The 20,531-nt window shown below is 45.7% G+C and overlaps 1 protein-coding gene across 3 annotated transcripts in view; it reads right to left on the bottom strand.

Annotated features, from left to right (window-relative positions):
- cfap70 (cilia and flagella associated protein 70) overlaps positions 1 to 20,531 on the bottom strand; it is a 136,935-nt gene that overhangs the window by 90,833 nt on the left and 25,571 nt on the right. For all 3 annotated transcript variants that reach the window (XM_072481772.1, XM_072481774.1, XM_072481773.1), the window contains exons 7-9: positions 18,565 to 18,741; positions 17,544 to 17,638; positions 14,184 to 14,289 (exon numbers count right to left, since the gene is read on the bottom strand). In XM_072481772.1, coding sequence (XP_072337873.1) covers positions 14,184 to 14,289; positions 17,544 to 17,638; positions 18,565 to 18,741 — 378 coding nt within the window. The remainder of the gene's footprint in view (positions 1 to 14,183; positions 14,290 to 17,543; positions 17,639 to 18,564; positions 18,742 to 20,531) is intronic.

Below are 20,531 nucleotides of genomic sequence, written 5' to 3'. Positions count from 1 at the left end.
TTGAGTGACAGGTGGTGCTGGTACACGCGAGGTCTCACGCAATGCCTCCTTTGCACCTTCTCCTGGGCCTGTTGGGCGGCCGGCTCTCCATCCTCAGAGGCTGCCTCCTGTACCTCCCGGGCATGCTTTACCGGATCAGGCCCGCTAATGATATGCCAATGGTGTTTACTGTATGCGCGTTCTGGAACACATGCTGTCGAGGTGACACAGAATTGAGATTTGGCGGTAAACCGGCGCCTGCTATGATTTTGGTGTCAGAGCCGATTCTCTGCCCAATCACGTTTCCCGATTCCGGAGTCAGCCGACAGAGAATCCCGTCGATTGATGCTGTTAATGGAAGCAGTTTAACATAGTTACTTCACCAACTGACTGCACAAAGGCAAATTTCTCTTGCCTCTCTCTTCCGGAGTATTCCCAGTAGAAGCAGATCTACCTACATCCTTCCTTCATTGTGAAATTGAATAATCTTATTTGATATTTCAGGAGACTGGCATGTGTTAATATTTAAGTATAGGGTAAAGTCAGCAATAGGAGTCTGCTGCACGCCCCTTATGGATGATTCAAACTATGACAAGATCTTTATGTTGAGAAAAAAAGGTATAAATGAAACAGATCATTGTTATATTTCGTGACTTCTATCAAAAGGAACATTGGTGAAGTGAAGCTGTAGCAACAGACTTAGAACTAATGAATGTGATACAGATTATCTGTTAATGCAATTGTGACATTATAGGAAATGCACAGATAACAAAGGGTTAATGTAATGATGTAAATAACCACTAGATGGAGCTAGGTACAGAAGTATACAAAGCAGTGACTCACAGATCTCAGGGAGAAAGCTGGAGAGAGAGTGCAGTACAGTATTAGATAGTGTGTTGAGACAAGAGTAGTTGAGTATAGATTATAGATTAGTTTATTGTTTACTTTAGGAGTAAGTGGTCAAACTTAATTTGAGTAGTGCAAATAAAAGTTAGCTTTGTTTATGAACTTAGCATTTGTGGTCTTTGTGATCATTGCAACATTCATCCTGAGAACAAGAATCATAAAAAACACCACAGCAATAAAGCCAATTATACAACACAAATTAAACCGGGTATGCTGCTTAAACATAAACTAATTGTTCTCTCCACAGATGTTGACTGCCTTGCTGCGCATTTCCAGTATTTTCCGATTTCAACGCTGCAACCTTTGGTGTGCCATGGGAGTGTCCCTTTAAGAAAGGTTTTTGTCTTATCACATGGCTTCAGTGATGTCATTGTGTGGGTGGAGCTGGGCTGTGGCTCTGGGAGTTGGTTATACTTTCGCTTTGAGTTTGAACTGGTTTTGTTCTGCACAGGTTGAAAGAAGGGTTTTTTCTCTACCTGCATTTTAAAAGCTGTTTCCAGACTGCTTGATAACTTGAAAAGAAACAACTGTTTTCTGGAAGAAATTCAAACCTGCTGTTTTGGAAAGGAAACAAGAGCATCCGTATCAGGTCTTGAGTGCTGTGTGCTGGGCCACATCTTTGAAAAGGGGTTACTGGTTTCTGGGATCTTGTTATTAAATTGGAACAGCTAAAGGGGGAATTCATTAAGGATTATACATCGAGTACTGTAGCTGTGTGGGGTATTTATGTTGGTAGTTGATAAAAATGCTTACTGTGTGTGCTTATAAAAATGTGAACTAAATTCGTAGAAGAAACTTTGTTTTTGATTAAAAGTGCTGAAGGAGGACTTCCGGGTGCGGCGATGACCAGCTGAGTCGCACGTTTCGGCAGCTCCCTGTGAAACGGACTTTTGGGCTCTTGATAGGAGCCCCAACGGCAATTTTGACGGCTAAAAACACTGTGCGGTAAACCAGAAGGGAATCCCCCCTGGATACGGATGGAAAAAGAAGGAGAGAGTGGCCAGATTGCAGTGGATCCTTTAGAACAGCGGCAAGGAAGGCAAGCAAAAACCAAGATGGCGTCGGAAGGTGGCAGTTTAACATGGGGCCCTGAACAACAAGAGTTCTTGAAATGCTGTGTGGAAGAGATCAAAAAGGAAATGAAGAAAGAGCTGTTGGCCCCGATACTACAGGCGATCGAAGGGCTAAAGGAGGAACAAAAGACCCAGGAGCGGGAGCTTCGGGTCGTGAAGGCAAAGGCAGCCGAGAATGAGGACGATATACAGGGCCTGGTGGTGAAGACGGAGACGCAGGAGGCACATCAGAAACGATGTGTGGAAAGGTTGGAGGCACTGGAAAACAACGCAAGGAGGAACAACCTGAGGATTCTTGGTCTTCCTGAAGGTGTGGAGGGAGCGGACGTTGGGGCATATGTGAGCACGATGCTGCACTCGGGAGCGGAGGCCCCGGCGGGTCCGTTGGAGGTGGAGGGAGCATACCGAGTGATGGCGCGAGGACCGAGAGCAGGAGAAATTCCCAGAGCCATAGTGGTGAGATTCCTCCGTTTTAAGGATAGAGAAATGGTCCTTAGATGGGCGAAGAAAACTCGGAGCAGTAAATGGGAGAACGCGGTGATCCGCGTTTATCAAGACTGGAGTGCGGAGGTGGCGAGAAGGAGGGCGAGCTTTAATCGGGCCAAGGCGGTGCTTCATAAAAAGAAGATAAAATTTGGAATGCTGCAACCGGCAAGACTGTGAGTCACATATCGAGGGAGGCACCACTACTTTGAGACGACGGATGAAGCGTGGACTTTTATTGCGGAAGAAAAGCTGGAATGAGCGGGTTATTAAAAAGAACGTTCGAACAAAGTGGTGGGGCGAATGTGGGGGGCAAAGAGGGGTTTTATGTACTAATCCTGCGATGTGGTAACTTTTCTCTCTCCCACAGGTGGTGATGGGGGGAGGAGGGGAGGTGGAGGAGATGGGGCGTTGGCCATTGGGGGCCAAGGGAGAAGCACGGGCTTGGTTCCCGCGCTATGATAATCATGGCGGGAATAGAGAAGCAGGAAGGAGGGGGCGTCGCACGGTGCGAGCCGAGGTCACGGGGGGAAGCCGAGGTCAGCCAGAGTTTGCTGACTTCTGGGAGCAACATGGGGGGAGTAATTACGCTAGCGGGGGATCTAGCGGGGGGGGGTGGGAGGGGGGAATTACTGGGTTGCTGCTGCTGGGGAGAGGGGGGAGCTGGTATGGGAGAGGATGGGCGGGGGGGCACCGCCTGGGGGAGATACAGCTGCGTGGGAACCGGGTGAGGAGCTGGAAAAAGGTGATGGCTAATCGACAAGGGGGGGGGGTGTAGGAAGCCCCCCAACTCGGCTGATCACGTGGAACGTGAGAGGGCTGAACGGGCCGATAAAGAGGGCACGGGTACTCGCACACCTTAAGAAACTTAAGGCAGATGTGGTTATGTTACAGGAAACGCACCTGAAACTGATAGACCAGGTTAGGCTACGCAAAGGATGGGTGGGGCAGGTGTTCCATTCGGGGCTAGATGCGAAAAACAGGGGGGTGGCTATATTAGCGGGGAAGCGGGTAATGTTCGAGGCAAAGACTATAGTGGCGGATAACGGGGGCAGATACGTGATGGTGAGTGGCAAACTACAGGGGGAGATGGTGGTTTTGGTAAACGTATATGCCCCGAACTGGGATGATGCCAATTTTATGAGGCGGATGCTAGGACGCATTCCGGACCTAGAGATGGGAAAGCTGATAATGGGGGGAGATTTTAATACGGTGTTGGAACCAGGGCTGGATAGGTCGCAGTCCAGGACTGGAAGGAGGCCGGCAGCAGCCAAGGTACTTAAAGATTTTATGGAGCAGATGGGAGGTGTAGACCCGTGGAGATTTAGCAGACCTAGGAGTAAGGAGTTCTCGTTTTTCTCCTATGTCCATAAAGTCTACTCGCGAATAGACTTTTTTGTGCTGGGTAGGGCATTGATCCCGAAGGTGAGGGGAACGGAGTATACGGCTGTAGCCATATCGGATCACGCTCCACACTGGGTGGACTTGGAGATAGGGGAGGAAACAGGAGGGCGCCCGCCCTGGAGAATGGACATGGGACTAATGGCAGATGAGGGGGTGTGTCTAAGGGTGAGGGGGTGCATTGAAAAGTACTTGGGACTCAATGATAATGGGGAGGTCCAGGTGGGAGTGGTCTGGGAGGCGTTGAAGGCGGTGGTTAGAGGGGAGCTGATATCAATAAGGGCACATAAAGGGAAGCAGGAGAGTAAGGAACGGGAGCGGTTGCTGCAAGAACTTTTGAAGGTGGACAGACAATATGCGGAAGCACCGGAGGAGGGACTGTACAGGGAAAGGCAAAGGCTACATGTAGAATTTGACTTGCTGACTACAGGCACTGCAGAGGCACAATGGAGGAAGGCACAGGGTGTACAGTACGAATATGGGGAGAAGGCGAGCAGGTTGCTGGCACACCAATTGAGGAAAAGGGGAGCAGCGAGGGAAATAGGGGGAGTGAGGGATGAGGAAGGAGAGATGGAGCGGGGAGCGGAGAGAGTGAATGGAGTATTCAAGACATTTTATTAAAAAATATATGAAGCTCAACCCCCGGATGGGAGGGAGAGAATGATGGGCTTCTTGGATCGGCTGGAATTTCCCAAGGTGGAAGAGCAGGAAAGGGTGGGACTGGGAGCACAGATCGAGGTAGAAGAAGTGGTGAAAGGAATTAGGAGCATGCAGGCGGGAAAGGCCCCGGGACCGGATGGATTCCCAGTCGAATTCTATAGAAAATATGTGGACTTGCTCGCCCCGGTACTGACGAGGACCTTTAATGAGGCAAAGGAAAGGGGACAACTGCCCCCGACTATGTCTGAAGCAACGATATCGCTTCTCTTAAAGAAGGAAAAGGACCCGCTACAATGCGGGTCCTACAGACCTATTTCCCTCCTAAATGTAGATGCCAAGGTCCTGGCCAAGGTAATGGCAATGAGAATAGAGGAATGTGTCCCGGGGGTGGTCCACGAGGACCAAACTGGGTTTGTGAAGGGGAGACAGCTGAACACGAATATACGGAGGTTGTTAGGGGTAATGATGATGGCCCCACCAGAGGGAGAAACGGAGATAGTAGTGGCGATGGATGCCGAGAAAGCATTTGATAGAGTGGAGTGGGATTATTTGTGGGAGGTGTTGAGGAGATTTGGTTTTGGAGAGGGGTATGTTAGATGGGTGCAGCTGTTGTATAGGGCCCCAGTGGCGAGCGTGGTCACGAATGGACGGGGATCTGCATATTTTCGGCTCCATAGAGGGACAAGGCAGGGATGCCCTCTGTCCCCATTATTGTTTGCACTGGCGATTGAGCCCCTGGCGATAGCGTTGAGGGGTTCCAAGAAGTGGAGGGGAGTACTTAGGGGAGGAGAAGAGCACCAGGTATCTTTGTATGCGGACGATTTGCTACTATACGTGGCGGACCCGGCAGAGGGGATGCCAGAAATAATGCAGATACTTGGGGAGTTTGGGGATTTTTCAGGGTATAAATTGAACATGGGGAAAAGTGAGTTGTTTGTGGTGCATCCAGGGGAGCAGAGTAGAGAAATAGAGAACCTACCGTTGAGGAAGGTAACAAGGGACTTTCGTTACCTGGGGATCCAGATAGCTAAGAATTGGGGCACATTGCATAGGTTAAATTTAACGCGGTTGGTGGAACAGATGGAGGAGGATTTCAAGAGATGGGATATGGTATCCCTGTCAATGGCAGGGAGGGTGCAGGCGGTTAAGATGGTGGTCCTCCCGAGATTCCTCTTTGTGTTTCAGTGCCTCCCGGTGGTGATCACGAAGGCTTTTTTTAAAAGGATTGAAAAGAGCATCATGGGTTTTGTGTGGGCCGGGAAGACCCCGAGAGTGAGGAAGGGATTCTTACAGCGTAGCAGGGATAGGGGGGGGGCTGGCACTACCGAGCCTAAGTGAGTATTATTGGGCCGCTAATATTTCAATGGTGAGTAAGTGGATGGGAGAGGAGGAGGGAGCGGCGTGGAAGAGATTAGAGAGGGCGTCCTGTAGGGGGACTAGCCTACAGGCTATGGTGACAGCCCCATTGCCGTTCTCACCGAGGAACTACACCACAAGCCCGGTGGTGGGGACAGTGGAGACGGCATAGGGGAAAGACTGGAGCCTTGGGGGGGTCCCCGATAAGAAACAACCATAGGTTTGCCCCGGGGGGAATGGATGGGGGATATGGAATGTGGCAAAGAGCAGGAATAACGCAACTGAAAGATCTGTTTGTGGATGGGAAGTTCGCGGGTCTGGGAGCGCTGACCGAGAAATATGGGTTGCCCCAAGGGAATGCATTCAGGTATATGCAACTGAGGGCTTTTGCGAGGCAACAGGTGAGGGAATTCCCGCAGCTCCCGACACAAGAGGTGCAGGACAGAGTGATCTCAAAGACATGGGTGGGGGATGGTAAGGTGTCAGATATATATAGGGAAATGAGGGACGAAGGGGAGACTATGGTAGATGAACTAAAAGGGAAATGGGAAGAAGAGCTGGGGGAGGAGATCGAGGAGGGGCTGTGGGCAGATGCCCTAAGCAGGGTAAACTCGTCGTCCTCGTGTGCCAGGCTAAGCCTGATTCAGTTTAAGGTATTACACAGGGCACATATGACTGGAGCACGGCTCAGTAAATTTTTTGGGGTGGAGGATAGGTGTGCGAGGTGCTCGAGAAGCCCGGCGAATCATACCCATATGTTTTGGTCATGCCCGGCACTACAGGGGTTTTGGATGGGGGTGACAAAGGTGCTTTCAAAAGTAGTCGGAGTCCGGGTCGAACCAAGCTGGGGGTTGGCTATATTTGGGGTTGCACAAGAGCCGGGAGTGCAGGAGGCGAGAGAGGCCGATGTTTTGGCCTTTGCGTCCCTAGTAGCCCGGCGCAGGATATTGCTAATGTGGAAAGAAGCCAAGCCCCCGGGGGTGGAGACCTGGATAAATGACATGGCGGGGTTTATAAAGCTGGAGCGGATTAAGTTCGTCCTAAGGGGGTCGGCTCAAGGGTTCACCACGCGGTGGCAACCGTTCGTCGAATACCTCGCAGAAAGATAGACGGAATGGGAAAAAGAAGGCAGCAGCAGCAGCCCAGGATCGGGGGGGGGGGGGAGGAACCAGAAGGACTCTCAGGGTTGTTAATATATACTGTATAGTATGTATAGGTCGTTGCTACAGATAATTATATATTGGACTGTTAAATTATATTTTTGGAGAGTGTTACTTGTGACAAGGCAGTTGCCAATTAGGGCTAGTTTTCATTTTTGTTATTTATTATTTATTCATTTTTGTTTATAAAATAGGTCATTGTTATTTGTGTTGTTATAATATTGTGTAAAGGATGCACAATGTACTGTGTTGGTTGACCAAAAACTTTCAATAAAATATTTAATAAAAAAAAAAAGTGCTGAAGGTCTCTGTTGAATATCACCTGAAAGACAGGCCCTTGTGCTCATCGTAACCAAAATCTATAAACAGTCGTAGGTCAGGTGAACGCCATGATATACTTTGTAGTTTTCTAAACCCTGGCCCATAACAGGTGTAAAAGGCCAGGAACACTGCCTGTGCAGTCCTGGTCACATCCGCTACACCATGCAAGATTAGCTCATTGACAGAGATTTATGGACTTCACAGTACACATCAAATAACACAGAGCGAATCTAAAAACTGCAATTTTGGACGCCAGTAGTCAGTCTGGGCTGTTTGGCTGCCTATCGAATGCTGGCAGATTTTTAGCAGATTGCAGACTGTCATGTGAGGGTACCTTTAAGAAATGGATGTTTAAGCAAAGTACCTTTAAGAAATGCAGTGATGTCAGAGTGTGGGTGGAGCTTGGTTTTAGTTCAGCCATTTTGCAGTTTAGTTTCAGTTTTAAAAGAGCTTGGGTGTGTGTCTGTGTTTGCAGTAAGCTGGATCTGCTGTGATCTCTGACATGAAAGACTATCTCTGGATCATTTGGGTGATTTAAACTCATAAAAGTAAAGCCTTTAACCTGATGTGTTTCTGTTTAAAGGTGTTAAGTCTCTGGGATGTTGAAAGGAATAACTGAAGGATTATTTAGTGTTGTAATATTTTCGGGGTTATCTTTGAAGTAATGGGAGTTAAGAGATCCAATGTTTATTTAAGAGGTTAAGTTGAGTTCATGAATAAACATTGTTTTGTGTTTAAAAACCCAAGTGTCCATAATTGTAATCCCACACCTGGAGAACAAGCCGTGTGCTCGGAAAAGCAACAAGAGCATTAAAGGGGGAGGTTGGTTGAACTCCATGAAACATTTTGGGGTTCTGAAAACGCCTCGCCCATCACAAATGGGAGCTCGTCTGGGATAAAAGTCTATCTATTGGATTGGCTTTTGTGAACTTAAAGACAGTGAAGGAGTGTTGCTTTTCCAGTGTGGTATTTTAGTTTAAGTGGGGAGGGTGTTGTGAACAATGGCTCTTTCAGAGGCTCAGACGTTTTTGGGGGTGGAGAATGTCACACGCAGTGCCTTACGGACTGAGACTAAATGCAGACTGTTGGGTCTGGCAAAAACATTGCAGTTAACATTACCTGACAAAATGCGAAAAGATGAGGTAATTTTGGCAGTGGTTCAGCATTTAAAGTTGCCTGAGATAGAGTTTGACTCATTGGAAATTTCAAAAATTCAGTTGCAAATTAAACAAATGGAACATGAGAAAGAATTAAAGCGGTTTGAATACGAGAGTGAGAGAGAGGAAAAAGAGAGAGAGAGGAAAAAGAAAAGGAGAGAGAAGAAAGGAGAAAAGAAAGAATAGCCCTAACAGAACAAAAAGAAAAAGAAAGGGAGATACAGATCAAGGAAAAAGATAAAGAGAGGGAGTTTGAACTTCAGAAAATAGCCATGAAACATGACATTCAGTTAAAATTGGCAGACGTAAAGGGAAACGTACAGTTGGATGATAGTAATGAGGATAATGAGAAAGAGCGTCATAGTCAAAGGCTTGGTGGGAATCTATTTAAATATGTCCAAGCATTGCCAAGGTTTGATGAGAAGGAAGTGGAAGCCTTTTTCATTTCATTTGAGTAGGTAGCTAAACAAATGAAATGGCCACAGGACATGTGGGTATTACTGATTCAAACAAAGCTGGTAGGTAGAGCTAGTGAACTGTTTGCATCACTACCGGAGAAGGTATCTGGAACGTATGAGGAGGTGAAGAAATCCATCTTAAGTGCATATGAGCTAGCGCCTGAAGCTTACAGACAAAGGTTTAGAAATTTAAGGAAAGAATTTGGTCAAACATACATGGAGTTTGAAAGGCTCAAACAGAGTAATTTTGATAGGTGGATAAGGGCTTTGAAAATAGATCAAACGTATGAAGCTCTCAGAAAAATTATACTTTTGGAGGAGTTGAAAAATTCCATTCCTGATGTAGTGAGAACTCATGTGGAAGAACAGAGGGTTAAAACTGCGAGATTAGAGCAGAAATGGCAGATGATTCTGAATTAGTTCATAAATCAAAGATTGGTTTCCAACATCAGTTTCAGCCGGTGGGGGATAGAAACTGGGGACATGAGAAATACTCAAGTGGTAGAGGTAAATGTGATCTGATGGGAGACAATAAAGAGAGTGTACCTCAGATTAAAAAATAAATCCAGGAGGGTGGAAAAGAAATGAAAAGTTTCAAATGTTTTCACTGTAATAAACTAGGCCATGTAAAGTCACAGTGTTGATGGCTGAAGAAAAGCACTGGGAAGGCTGATGTGGTAAAACAGGATAAGACAGTGGAATTTGTTAGAGTAGTAAAGGAAAGCCCAAGGGAAGCGAAGGAGGTGCAAACGATTGTACAGCCTGTTCAAGAAGTAATTGTTAAGAAGGTGCCAGATGTCTTTAAAGAATTTACTTGTGTGGGTAAAGTTTACTCATGTTTTTCAGGAGGAGCAGGTAAAAAAGTCACAATTTTAAGAGATACAGGGGCTAGTCAATATTTAATGGTAAGAGATGAGGAATTATGTAGTTTGGGAAGAATGTTGCCAGAAAAGGTGGTGATATGTGGAATCCAGGGTGAGAGGAGTAGCATTCCATTATATAAGGTAAGGTTGGAAAGTCCAGTGAAGAGTGGTGAAGTGGTAGTAGGAGTAATAGATAATCTATCTTGTCCAGGAATACAGTTTATCTTGGGTAATGATATAGCTGGATCGCAGGTGGGAGTGATGCCTACGGTTGTTGATAAGCCAGTGGAAAATCAGTCAACTGAAGTGTTGAAGGACGAATATCCTGGGATTTTTCCGGATTGTGTAGTAACAAGGTCGCAAAATCACAGGTTAAGACAAGAGGAGAAATCAAAGAGTGAAGATGAAGTTGAAGTGCAATTATCAGAAATGATTTTTGATCAGATGGTTGAAAAAGAACAAGAACAGGTGGAGGATGAGGCGGATATTTTTAGTTCAGGAAAATTGGCGGAGTTACAACAGAAAGATGTAGAAATAAAACAGATATATCAGAAAGCATATACGGAAGAGGAATCTGAGAGTATACCAGAGTGTTATTACCGTAAAAATGATGCCTTGATGAGAAAATGGAAACCTGTACATATGCTGGTAGATGAAAAGTGGGCAGAAGTTCATCAAGTAGTATTGCCGGTAGGGTATAGAAAGGAGGTGTTGCGAGTTGCACATGAGGTACCAGTGGGAGGTCATTTGGGAATAAGGAAAACTCAAGCTAAAATTCAGAAACATTTTTATTGGCCTGGACTACATAAAGATGTAGTTAAATTTTGTCAATCATGTCACACATGTCAAGTGATAGGGAAACCTCAAGCAGTGATAAAACCAGCGCCCTTAATACCCATTCCAGCATTTGAGGAACCTTTTACAAGGGTCCTAATTGATTGTGTAGGACCGCTTCCTAAAACAAAAAGTGGGAATCAATATCTTTTGACTATAATGGATGTGTCTGCTAGGTTTCCAGAGGCCATTCCAGTACGTAATATTACAGCTAAAAGGATTGTGGAGGAGTTACTTAAATTCTTTACTAGATATGGACTACCCACAGAAATTCAATTGGGTTAAGGATCGAATTTTACTTCAAAGTTATTCAAAGAAGTTATGGATAGCTTAGGAAAAAAAATCAACTGCGTACCATCCAGAATCGCAGGGAGCGTTAGAAAGGTGGCATCAGACATTAAAGACAATGTTGAGGGCGTATTGTCAAGATTATCCAGAGGATTGGGATAAAGGAATCCCATTCGTATTGTTTGCAATTAGGGATGCACCTAATGAGTCTACCAAATGTAGTCCTTTTGAACTAATTTTTGGTCATGAGGTAAGAGGACCACTTAAACTGATTAAGGAAAAATTGGTGAGTGAGAAATCGGAAATTAAATTATTGGATTACGTGTCAAATTTTAGGGAACGATTAAATAGAGCAGGTGAATTGGCTGGACAACATTTGAAAGTTGCACAAAATGTGATGTAACGGGTAGCGGACAAGAAATCCAAAGTTCGTAGTTTTGTCAGTGGGGATAAAGTTTTAGTGTTGATACCAGGGATAGGTAAGCCTTTAAAAGCTAGGTTTTGTGGACCGTATCAGATTGAAAGGAAATTAAGTGAGGTGAATTATGTGGTAAAAACACCAGATAGAAGGAAGACTCACCGAGTGTGTCATGTGAATATGCTTAAAAGGTACTTTGAAAGGGAAGGAGAGAAAAAGGAGGTTTTAATGATTCTAATTCAAAGTGAAAAACCAAATCCGGATGACTGTGAATTTGACATTTCAGCTTTTGTGACTCCAGATGGTATATACCAGTTCAAAGTTATGCCATTTGGCACCAGCAACATTTCAACGGTTAACTAATACAGTCGTTTCAGGATTACCCAATTGTGCGGTGTACATCGACGATCTGGTAGTTTTCAGCCAGACATGGAAAGAACATTTAAAACATCTGAGAGAGTTATTTGATCGACTTCAGGAGACAGGTTTGGTGATAAACCTAGCCAAAAGTGAATTTGGAAAAGCCAAGTCACTGTCCTTGGCCATACAATCGGACAGGGTGGAATGGTCCCACGGGATGTGAAAACAAAAGTTATTGGGGAGTTTCCGATACCCTTGACATGACGGGAAATAACGCGATTTCTTGGTATGAGTGGATTTTACCGGAAATTTGTACCAAATTTTAGCAGTGTGGTCGCTCCACTGACGGACTTGCTCAAGAAGTGTAACAAATTCCAGTGGACAGCGGAGTGTCAACAGGCATTTGACGGCCTGAAGGCTGTGTTAACCACTGCTCCTGTGTTAGTCATCCCAAATTATACCAAACCATTCAAAGTGGCTGTTAATGCGAGCAATGTGGGCGTAGGTGCGGTGCTTCTACAAGACGATGACAAAGGGCTAAAGTGGCCTGTTAATTATTTTTCAAAGACATTGATTTCTCACCAGAAAAAGTATTCGACTATTGAGAAGGAGACTTTGAGTTTGGTGCTGACTTTGCAACATTTTCACATTTATGTGACCAGCAATCCATCTGACACCATTATATATACTGATCATAATCCTTTGACGTTTTCGGAGCGATTCCGGAATAACAATGCAAGGCTGTTTCGCTGGAGTTTATTGTTACAGCCATTTCATTTAAAATAGTACATGTGGCAGGACGGGAAAATATGATAGCCGATGCTTTGTCACGAATGTGATCAATCGAGAAGGTTTTCGGTTGGAGGAAGAAGAACAAAGAAAAATGGACTATATTATTATACCTGTTTGAGTGTGTTGTTTTCTTTAAATGAAAATGTATATTTACTGTGTGCATTTCTTAGTGGATGGTGCAAAAGTGAAAAATGAAACCATCTTGAAGTTGATGGTTTATTTATTTTTTCTTGGGGGGAGGTGTCATGTGAGGGTACCTTTAAGAAATGGATGTTTAAGCAATGTACCTTTAAGAAATGCAGTGATGTCAGAATGTGGGTGGAGTTTGGTTTAAGTTCAGCCATTTTGCAGTTTAGTTTCAGTTTTAAAAGAGCTTGGGTGTGTGTCTGTGTTTGCAGTGAGCTGGATCTGCTGTGATCTCTGCCATGAAAGACTATCTCTGGATCATTTGGGTGATTTAAACTCATAAAAGTAAAGCCTTTAACCTGATGTGTGTTTGTTTAAAGGTGTTAAGTCTCTGGGATGTTGAAAGGAATAACTGAAGGATTATTTAGTGTTGTAATATTTTCGGGGTTATCTTTGAAGTAATGGGAGTTAAGAGATCCAATGTTTATTTAAGAGGTTAAGTTGAGTTCATGAATAAACATTGTTTTGTGTTTAAAAACCCAAGTGTCCATAATTGTAATCCCACCCCTGGAGAACAAGCCGTGTGCTCGGAAAAGCAACAATAGCGTTAAAGGTTGAACTCCATGATACATTTTGGGGTTCTGAAAACGCCTCGCCCATAACAAGACGAACTATAGCTTAGGGCAGGCATTGCAAGCAAGGTATGGGAAAGGGCCAGGTCAACCCAGGAATTCGTTTCAGGAGATTACTGGTACCCCACCGTCCCTATTCAACATGGTGTGACTGCAGCGATTCAGTTACGTTATAGAGGCATCTACTTATTTCAACCTTCCTTGGTGCGCTAGTGAGCCTCTTGCAGATTTAGGCTGCCGGGTCCCGTCTGCCAGTGAGATTTTCCGGTGACACCGATGCTGATGGACCATTGGCTGGTGTGAAATCCTGGCCCTCAAGGGTCAACCTGTAACAGCCTGTTTCTGGTTAACCATGCTGTAAACAGGCATTGCAGACTTTACAGCCGATAGGTTGATTTCCCAGGTTGATTTCCCAGGCCAGGTTGCATTGGTGCACACTCAGATCCATTTGAAGTCTTGCCCTTATTTCACAGTTGAGCTACTTCAGTAAGCATGGGGACGTCCTTGATGTTACCGGAATAGGAAGAATGACCAGACATGTTTCCAATTAATATGGGTAATTGTTCATTAGGAAAGCCATCGCAGGGTGGCACGGTGGTTAGCACTGCTTCCTGCGGCGCTGAGGATCCGGGTTCGATCCCGTCCCCGGGTCACTGTGTGTGCGTGGAGTTTGCACATTCTCCCCGTGTCTGCGTGGGTTTCGCCCCCACAACACAAAGACGTGCAGGTTAGGTGGATTGGCCACGCTAAATTGCCCCTTAATTGGAAAAAAAAATCATAATTGGCTACTCTAAATTTACTTTTTAAAAAGAAAGCCATCCCATTCTCCGACAAGTAGTGTGGGCGACAAAAAAGAAACCGTCGCAATGTTTTCCATTTCCTTTTATCAATTAGGTTGTAGAAATAATTAACCAACCTTTTCGGTTTTGCTGGTCTTTCCTCCTGCCTTGGCTGGGAGGGCTAATGGTTGGCGCTTGATCTCCACGGGGGAGTAAATGGACTCAGCTATGTGCTTCTGCAGTCTGAAAAATATATTTCATTGACATAACCTAAAAATAATTGCTCTGAAATATTCCCTTTTTTCCCCTCTTCTGAGCAGTGAGTAGCCAGCGCTCGAGGAGGTGAACAGAACAAACAGCAACTGCTCCATTCCAGCGGCATAGCTCCAAAACAGGCTACTCCAAACAACAGCCAAAAGAGTTCAGTTTAAATCTTCCAGCTGACAGAACAGCTGAAAAGAGACAAAGATGGAGCGAAGAAGGGGGGAAAACAAAAGGTATTGTTTTTTCACTGACCCGGTGAGGCGGGAAGGCCTTGTGGTTGGAAGCTCCCAGGCGGCCGGGTGCGACCCGCTCCGGGGACAGTGGCAGGTGGGGAGTTTGACTGGGGCGGTACACGTGTCACCCCGTAACGCAGGTGTCCTAAGGCGAGCTCAGGGAGGACAGAAACCTCCCATGAAGCAGAAGGGCAAGAGCTCGCTTGATCTTGATTTTCACTCCGAATACAGACCGTGAAAGCGGGGCCTCACCATCCTTCTGACCTTTTGGGTTTTAAGCAGGAGGTGTCAGAAAAGTTACCACAGGGGTAACTGGCTTGTGGCGGCCAAGCGTTCATAGCCACGTCGCTTTCTGCTCCTTCGATGTCGGCTCTTCCTATCGTTGTGAAGCAGAATTCACCAAGCGTTGGATTGTTCACCCATTAATGGGGAACGTGAGCTGGGTTTAGACCGTCGTGAGACAGGTTAGTTTTACCCGACTGATGATTTTGAAGAATAAAGGAATGAAGGGTTATGGTGTTCGGGCGGGAAAGTGGAGCAGCCATGATCTCATTGAATGGTGGAGCAGGCTCGAAGGGCCAGATGGCCTACTCCTGCTCTTAGTTCTTATGTTATGTTCTTATGTAAGGAGAGAGGTAGGACGAGATTCAGAGAATTATGATCACAATATTAGGTTTGGACTATATGTAAAAGGACAAGGAAACATCAAAGGTGAATATACTCAAATGGCGAATTCAGAAAGTGTCTGACCAAGGTAAATTCGAAACAAAAGGGTAGGATTTTCCCTACTGGCTTCAGGAGTCTGCCCTCAGGCTCAAGTGGTATCAAAAGTCTGCATTGTGAACCCTCATTCATCTGTGATCTTCCCTGAATTGACCATTTCGTGGCCTGTGAGCACGCTCATTTTTTAATTAAATTTTTTTTTTAAACCCCAACAGCCTGGCCGCCACAGCGGGAGGGGAAACCCCTCCACTGGGTGGTCTGTGGCTGCAGCTGATTGCAGTCTGGCGGGGGTCCCGGAAAATGGTCCAACCACCACATCTGCCAGCAAAACTTGGTGCCTTCCTGGACCCATCAGAGCCTAAAAATTCATCTCAAAAGTGTCGTCAGGCAGAATAGCAAAAATAGTCCGAGTACAGACTAAACACATTCCTACGAGGGGAAGGATGGACATTAAAAACTAGAGCTCACCTGGCTGATTAAAGAAATTATATTAAAATAAACAAAAACAACTGGGAGGCTGACAAAAAATGTCAGGTTCATAATATGTGTGGAATGCAGAAAGTGTGAGATAACATTAGCATCTCTCTTATGGGGGGGGGTGGTTCCAGGCAGGGGTCTCTCTTATGGCAGGGGGCTCTGTAACTGGGGGGGGTCTCTGGTGGGTGTGTCTCTCATGGGGATCTCTGGTGGGGGGCCGGGTCACCCCTGTACTGTGGGAGTTAGGGGGGGGGAGGGGGAGACGTGAACCAGAAAGTCTCAGGGGAGGGGGAATGAATTGTGATGTGGGGGGAAAGGGGGGGGCACAGCTGCTCAAAACGGCAGCCCCATAGTGAGACTCATTACGGAATTGCTCTCAATCCTCTCCATGCAAAATCTGTGAGGCTAAGGATTGTGACTCACTTCCGGATTTGCGCTCCCAGTGTGAAGACAAATCAGGTGCGACTCAGCTCCGGCGGGAGAACTCTGGGCTGGAATCTTCGTCCAGCCATGCCAGATTTCTGGTTCAGCACGCCGGAGGGATTTTGGGCTGCACGGTCGCACAGTGGTTAGCACTGTTGCTTCACAGCGCCAGGGTCCCAGGTTCGATTCACATGTAACTTCCTTGCAGTGTCAATATAAGCCTACTTGTGACAATAAAGATTCTTATTATTATTATGCTCCGGTTCGCCGGCTGGTCAATGGGGTTTCCCATTGTGGGGCAGGCCCATGCCTTCGAGAAACCCCCTGGCTGCCGGCAAAACGGAGCATCCCGACGGTGGATAATCCAGCCCATAGTCTCCCAAACGGAGAATTCCGGCCCAAATATTTTCATTATTTCAGTGGGTCTGTCAAAGAATAGAAATACAGGTTATAAAGAAAATTACAGCAATCGGGTGCTGCTGTGTTTCCCTCCCTTCACACAGAGAGAGAGAGAGAGAGAGACTGTAAAGGTACAATTTCAAACAACAATTTGAATGTTAGTCCTCCTTGGAAGTCATCAAAAGCCAAATTGAGCAAAGTTTGGAATTACAATTTCAGTCATTATGTTGAACTTTATTTTTAGAACAAATGCACTTTGTAACATTTTGACATCTCACCCTCAGAAAAGTACACCCTACTGTAGTTCCATTTCCTACATCTTTGTGGCCCCTTGACATGGTGGTGCAGTGGTTAGCACTGCAGCCTCACAGCGTTGAGGATCCGGTTTCAAATCCGGGCCCTGGGTCACTGTCCATATGGAGTTTGCACATTCTCCCCGTGTCTGCGTGGGATTCGCCTCCACAACCCAAAGATGTGCAGGGTAGGTGGATTGGCCACGCTAAATTGCCCCTTAATTGGGGGAAAAAAGAATTGGGTATTCTCAATTTATTTTTTAAACATTTTTTAAAAAATCTTTGTGGCCTCTGAGAGTGACCAGCAAAGGCAGTTTGTTCTGTGAAATCAGGTGAGAGTACATGAGCTAATTTCACACAGGGGCCGGAATTCTCCGGCTGTTGCAACCTTTCCCGCCGGCAGCGCACCCGCGCCAGCGGGTTTCTGGGCGAAGTGGAGTGGTTTCAATGGGAATTCCCATTGACAAGCGGCGGGAGTACAGAATGCCACCAGCAGCTAATGGCGCGCCATCAAGCGACACGTGACTGGGGAACCAGGGAATCCTGCCCAGGATCTTACGGCCAAGCAGAGGCTCATAACCCCACCGGTTTGGGGTGGATTTAATCCCACAGACCAGAGATGAAAAATCACTGCGTGTCTCAGTCACTGACTGTATTTAAATTAACCCCGGGATACAACAGTTACCTCAGCAAAGCCTCGGGCTCCAAAAAGCAGCGTCTCTCTATGTTCCACATGACATGCTTCTTCTCACCTTCTGCATCTGTTCTAAATGCCACATCCTGAATGATAATGGAGCGAAATAATTCTGGATTTATCTCTTGTCGTGCAGAGTAAATCTCTATAGCTAATAACATATTTATACACAGGCCCCGCCACTCATACTGTCTGTACTTATTCTGGACAGCAGCCTGGATCAGGCAAGCTGCACTCACCATTTGCTATTATGGTAGATGTCAATTACAAGGTTCTGCTTCAATCACACTAAACAGTTCATGTGGCTACACGCACCTCCTTAAAATGTGATTACCTGTCAATTCAGGCAATTCTGTGACATTCAGACACTCCCTAGTTTCTGACTGCTGCTTACAAACAAGAGACAAAGATAAGATTTATTTAATTCTGCTTCTTACAAATACTTTCTGTCACAGTCTGACCTACTTTTAAACGGTCCCTTTACAGCTGTGGTGGTGGTGGCTGCCCACAACCCTCCGGCGAGGCCACAAAAGCGCCTCCGTTAAAGTAATAAATGACATTGGCCGCCTGCCTCAGTGTAGCAACAGCTGATCCGTTTCCGCAGCGAAGCTTACCCAGCGGACAGAAATGTGGAGGGGAGTTTTCCGGAAGAGGATGTCCCCTATTTTCCCACCCCTTCCAGCCTGCCACTATGGGGCCGAGAAAATTTGGCCGTTATTTTCCAAAGAGTGTGTGACCTCCTTCAACTTCCTCCCAAAATGTATCACCTCACAATTATTGATATTAAAGTTAATTTATACTAACAGAATGGAGGATTATTAATGCAGAATTACTGCATTTTGTCACAGACTGTTAATACATTTATCTACTGCCCCCAATTTCATGTTGTCCGCAAATTTTGGAATTGTTCACACTTTTGATTTCCAAGTCCAAATCATTTAAGTAACAGATAGGTAACAGTGGTACCCAGCACCTATCCTGGTGGAACACCACTTCGCACTTTATGTCCTACCTCTTTACGATTTAGTTCCCCATCCTCATCCTCAAATGGACAAATCTCGATGAAGGAATCTGGGATGTTCTGGGCTCCGACTACAGTGATGTTGCTTACTGGCCACCTCTTTGGTCTGACACTGGGCTCTTTTTCACTTTTTAAAATCCCATTGGTAAACATCACACGAACTTCCTTCTGAAATACAATCCAGTTAGGGATCATTAAATAATGAGATTGAGCTACTGTAAACTAGTTAATTATTGTTGTTCGATGAGTGCATGCAGCAGCTCAACAGAAATGCACTGACTAGGGAGCTAAGTCATGCACAGGGGAAATTTCAAGGTTTTAGTGGAAGCTGTCACCAGAAAAGGAAACCGAATAAAGAATAGAATCATAAAATGACCACAGCACAGAAAGAGGTCATTCAGTCCATTGTGTCTGTGTCAGCAGCTGCAATTCAGTTAGCCCCACTTTCCCCATCCATTCTTTAATAAGGACACGGGGAATCCACAGCGAATAAAATAAAGTTTTTATTTACAGCACAATATATACACAGCCCGGTAGATTCCTACCATGTTCCTTACTGGACAACCTTTTATACAGAGGTCAAAAGAGATTCCCCCGTCCCTCGCGGGGGAGCTCGTACTCCGTAAGGATCACGGGTAAGATAATCATTCCCACCCCTTCGCTCCCGTGCAGGCGATTACACCTTCCTTGTAGCCTTGCAAGCTTTTCTCCTCAGATAATTATCTCATTCCCTGTGAAAGACACGATCGACTCGGCTTCCATCACACTCTCAAGCACTGCATTCCAGATCCAAATCACAGTTTTTCCTTCCGTCACTTTTGATTCTTTTGTCATTTACATAAAATCGGTGTCCTCTGGTTCTCAACCCGTCTGCCAATGGAAAGAGTTTCTGCCTGTCTCATCGGTCTGGACACCTCATGATTTTGAAAATCTCTTCTAAAATCTTCTCTCATTCTACTTTTCTCGAAGAGGTATTTGTTGTGTTCTGCTACTTCATGTAGCATAAGCTGCTTCCTTGATGTATACTCTGACAAAGGAAGGGTCAGACTTGGAGATAGGTTCAACACATTTATTGAACAGTTAACAATTCTCCTTGCTCTAATCCATGCGGTGGGGGTGATGCTTCCTGATCTGCCCCTGTCTCTCTGAGTGTCGCCTGTGGAAAAGAGAAAGAGCATGTGTGCCCTGTCCTTTTATATGGGTAGCCCCCTTGTGGGTAGCCCCCTTGTGGTAGTGTCACCTCTGGGTGTCTTGACTGCCCATTGGTCGTGTCCTATTCTATGTGTTCATTAGCGGTATGTCTGCATGTCATGATGTCTCTGATGCTTCCTCTAATGTTTACCGAGTGATGCGAACATTAATTCACTGAGAGACACGTTGAGAAGTAAACCGTGGTTTTAATCAGCTTAGAACTGAGCCTGCCTGTGACCGGTACAACAATGAATGCGGCCCCGCAGGTCAGCTGCCTTTATACTTCCTGTAAGGGGTGGAGCCATGGGCGAGCCCATACATGCCCTGACATATCCCCCTGTGGGTGAAGCCGTACAATGGCCCATAGGTGAAGCCCACAGGGTTAAACACATAACGTAACACGATACAGCAGTAATATGATATCACAGTGCACCGGTGAATTAACAGTAGTTCCATTCACCACACCTAGTTGCAGTGTTCCTACATTAACCCTTGTGTATTTACAGTGATGCATATCACCACAGTATTGTCCCTGCTTCTCCAATCTATCCGCATAACTGAAGTCCCTTATCCCTGGAATGATTCTCACAATCTTTTCTGCACCCTCACTAATGTCTTCAGTCCTTCCTAAAGTGAGATGCTCTGAACTGGACACAATGTGCCTGTTGAGATCAAACCAATGCTTTACATTCCCGCCCATAAAGGGATCAAGAATGAGAGTGCACAGGATTTTTTTCTTTCCTTTTTTAAAAGGAATTTAGAACACC

Source organism: Scyliorhinus torazame, chromosome 17, assembly GCF_047496885.1.
Source record: "Scyliorhinus torazame isolate Kashiwa2021f chromosome 17, sScyTor2.1, whole genome shotgun sequence".
NCBI classification, from domain to species: Eukaryota; Metazoa; Chordata; class Chondrichthyes; order Carcharhiniformes; family Scyliorhinidae; genus Scyliorhinus; species Scyliorhinus torazame.
This window is presented reverse-complemented; position numbering and strand designations above follow the sequence as displayed.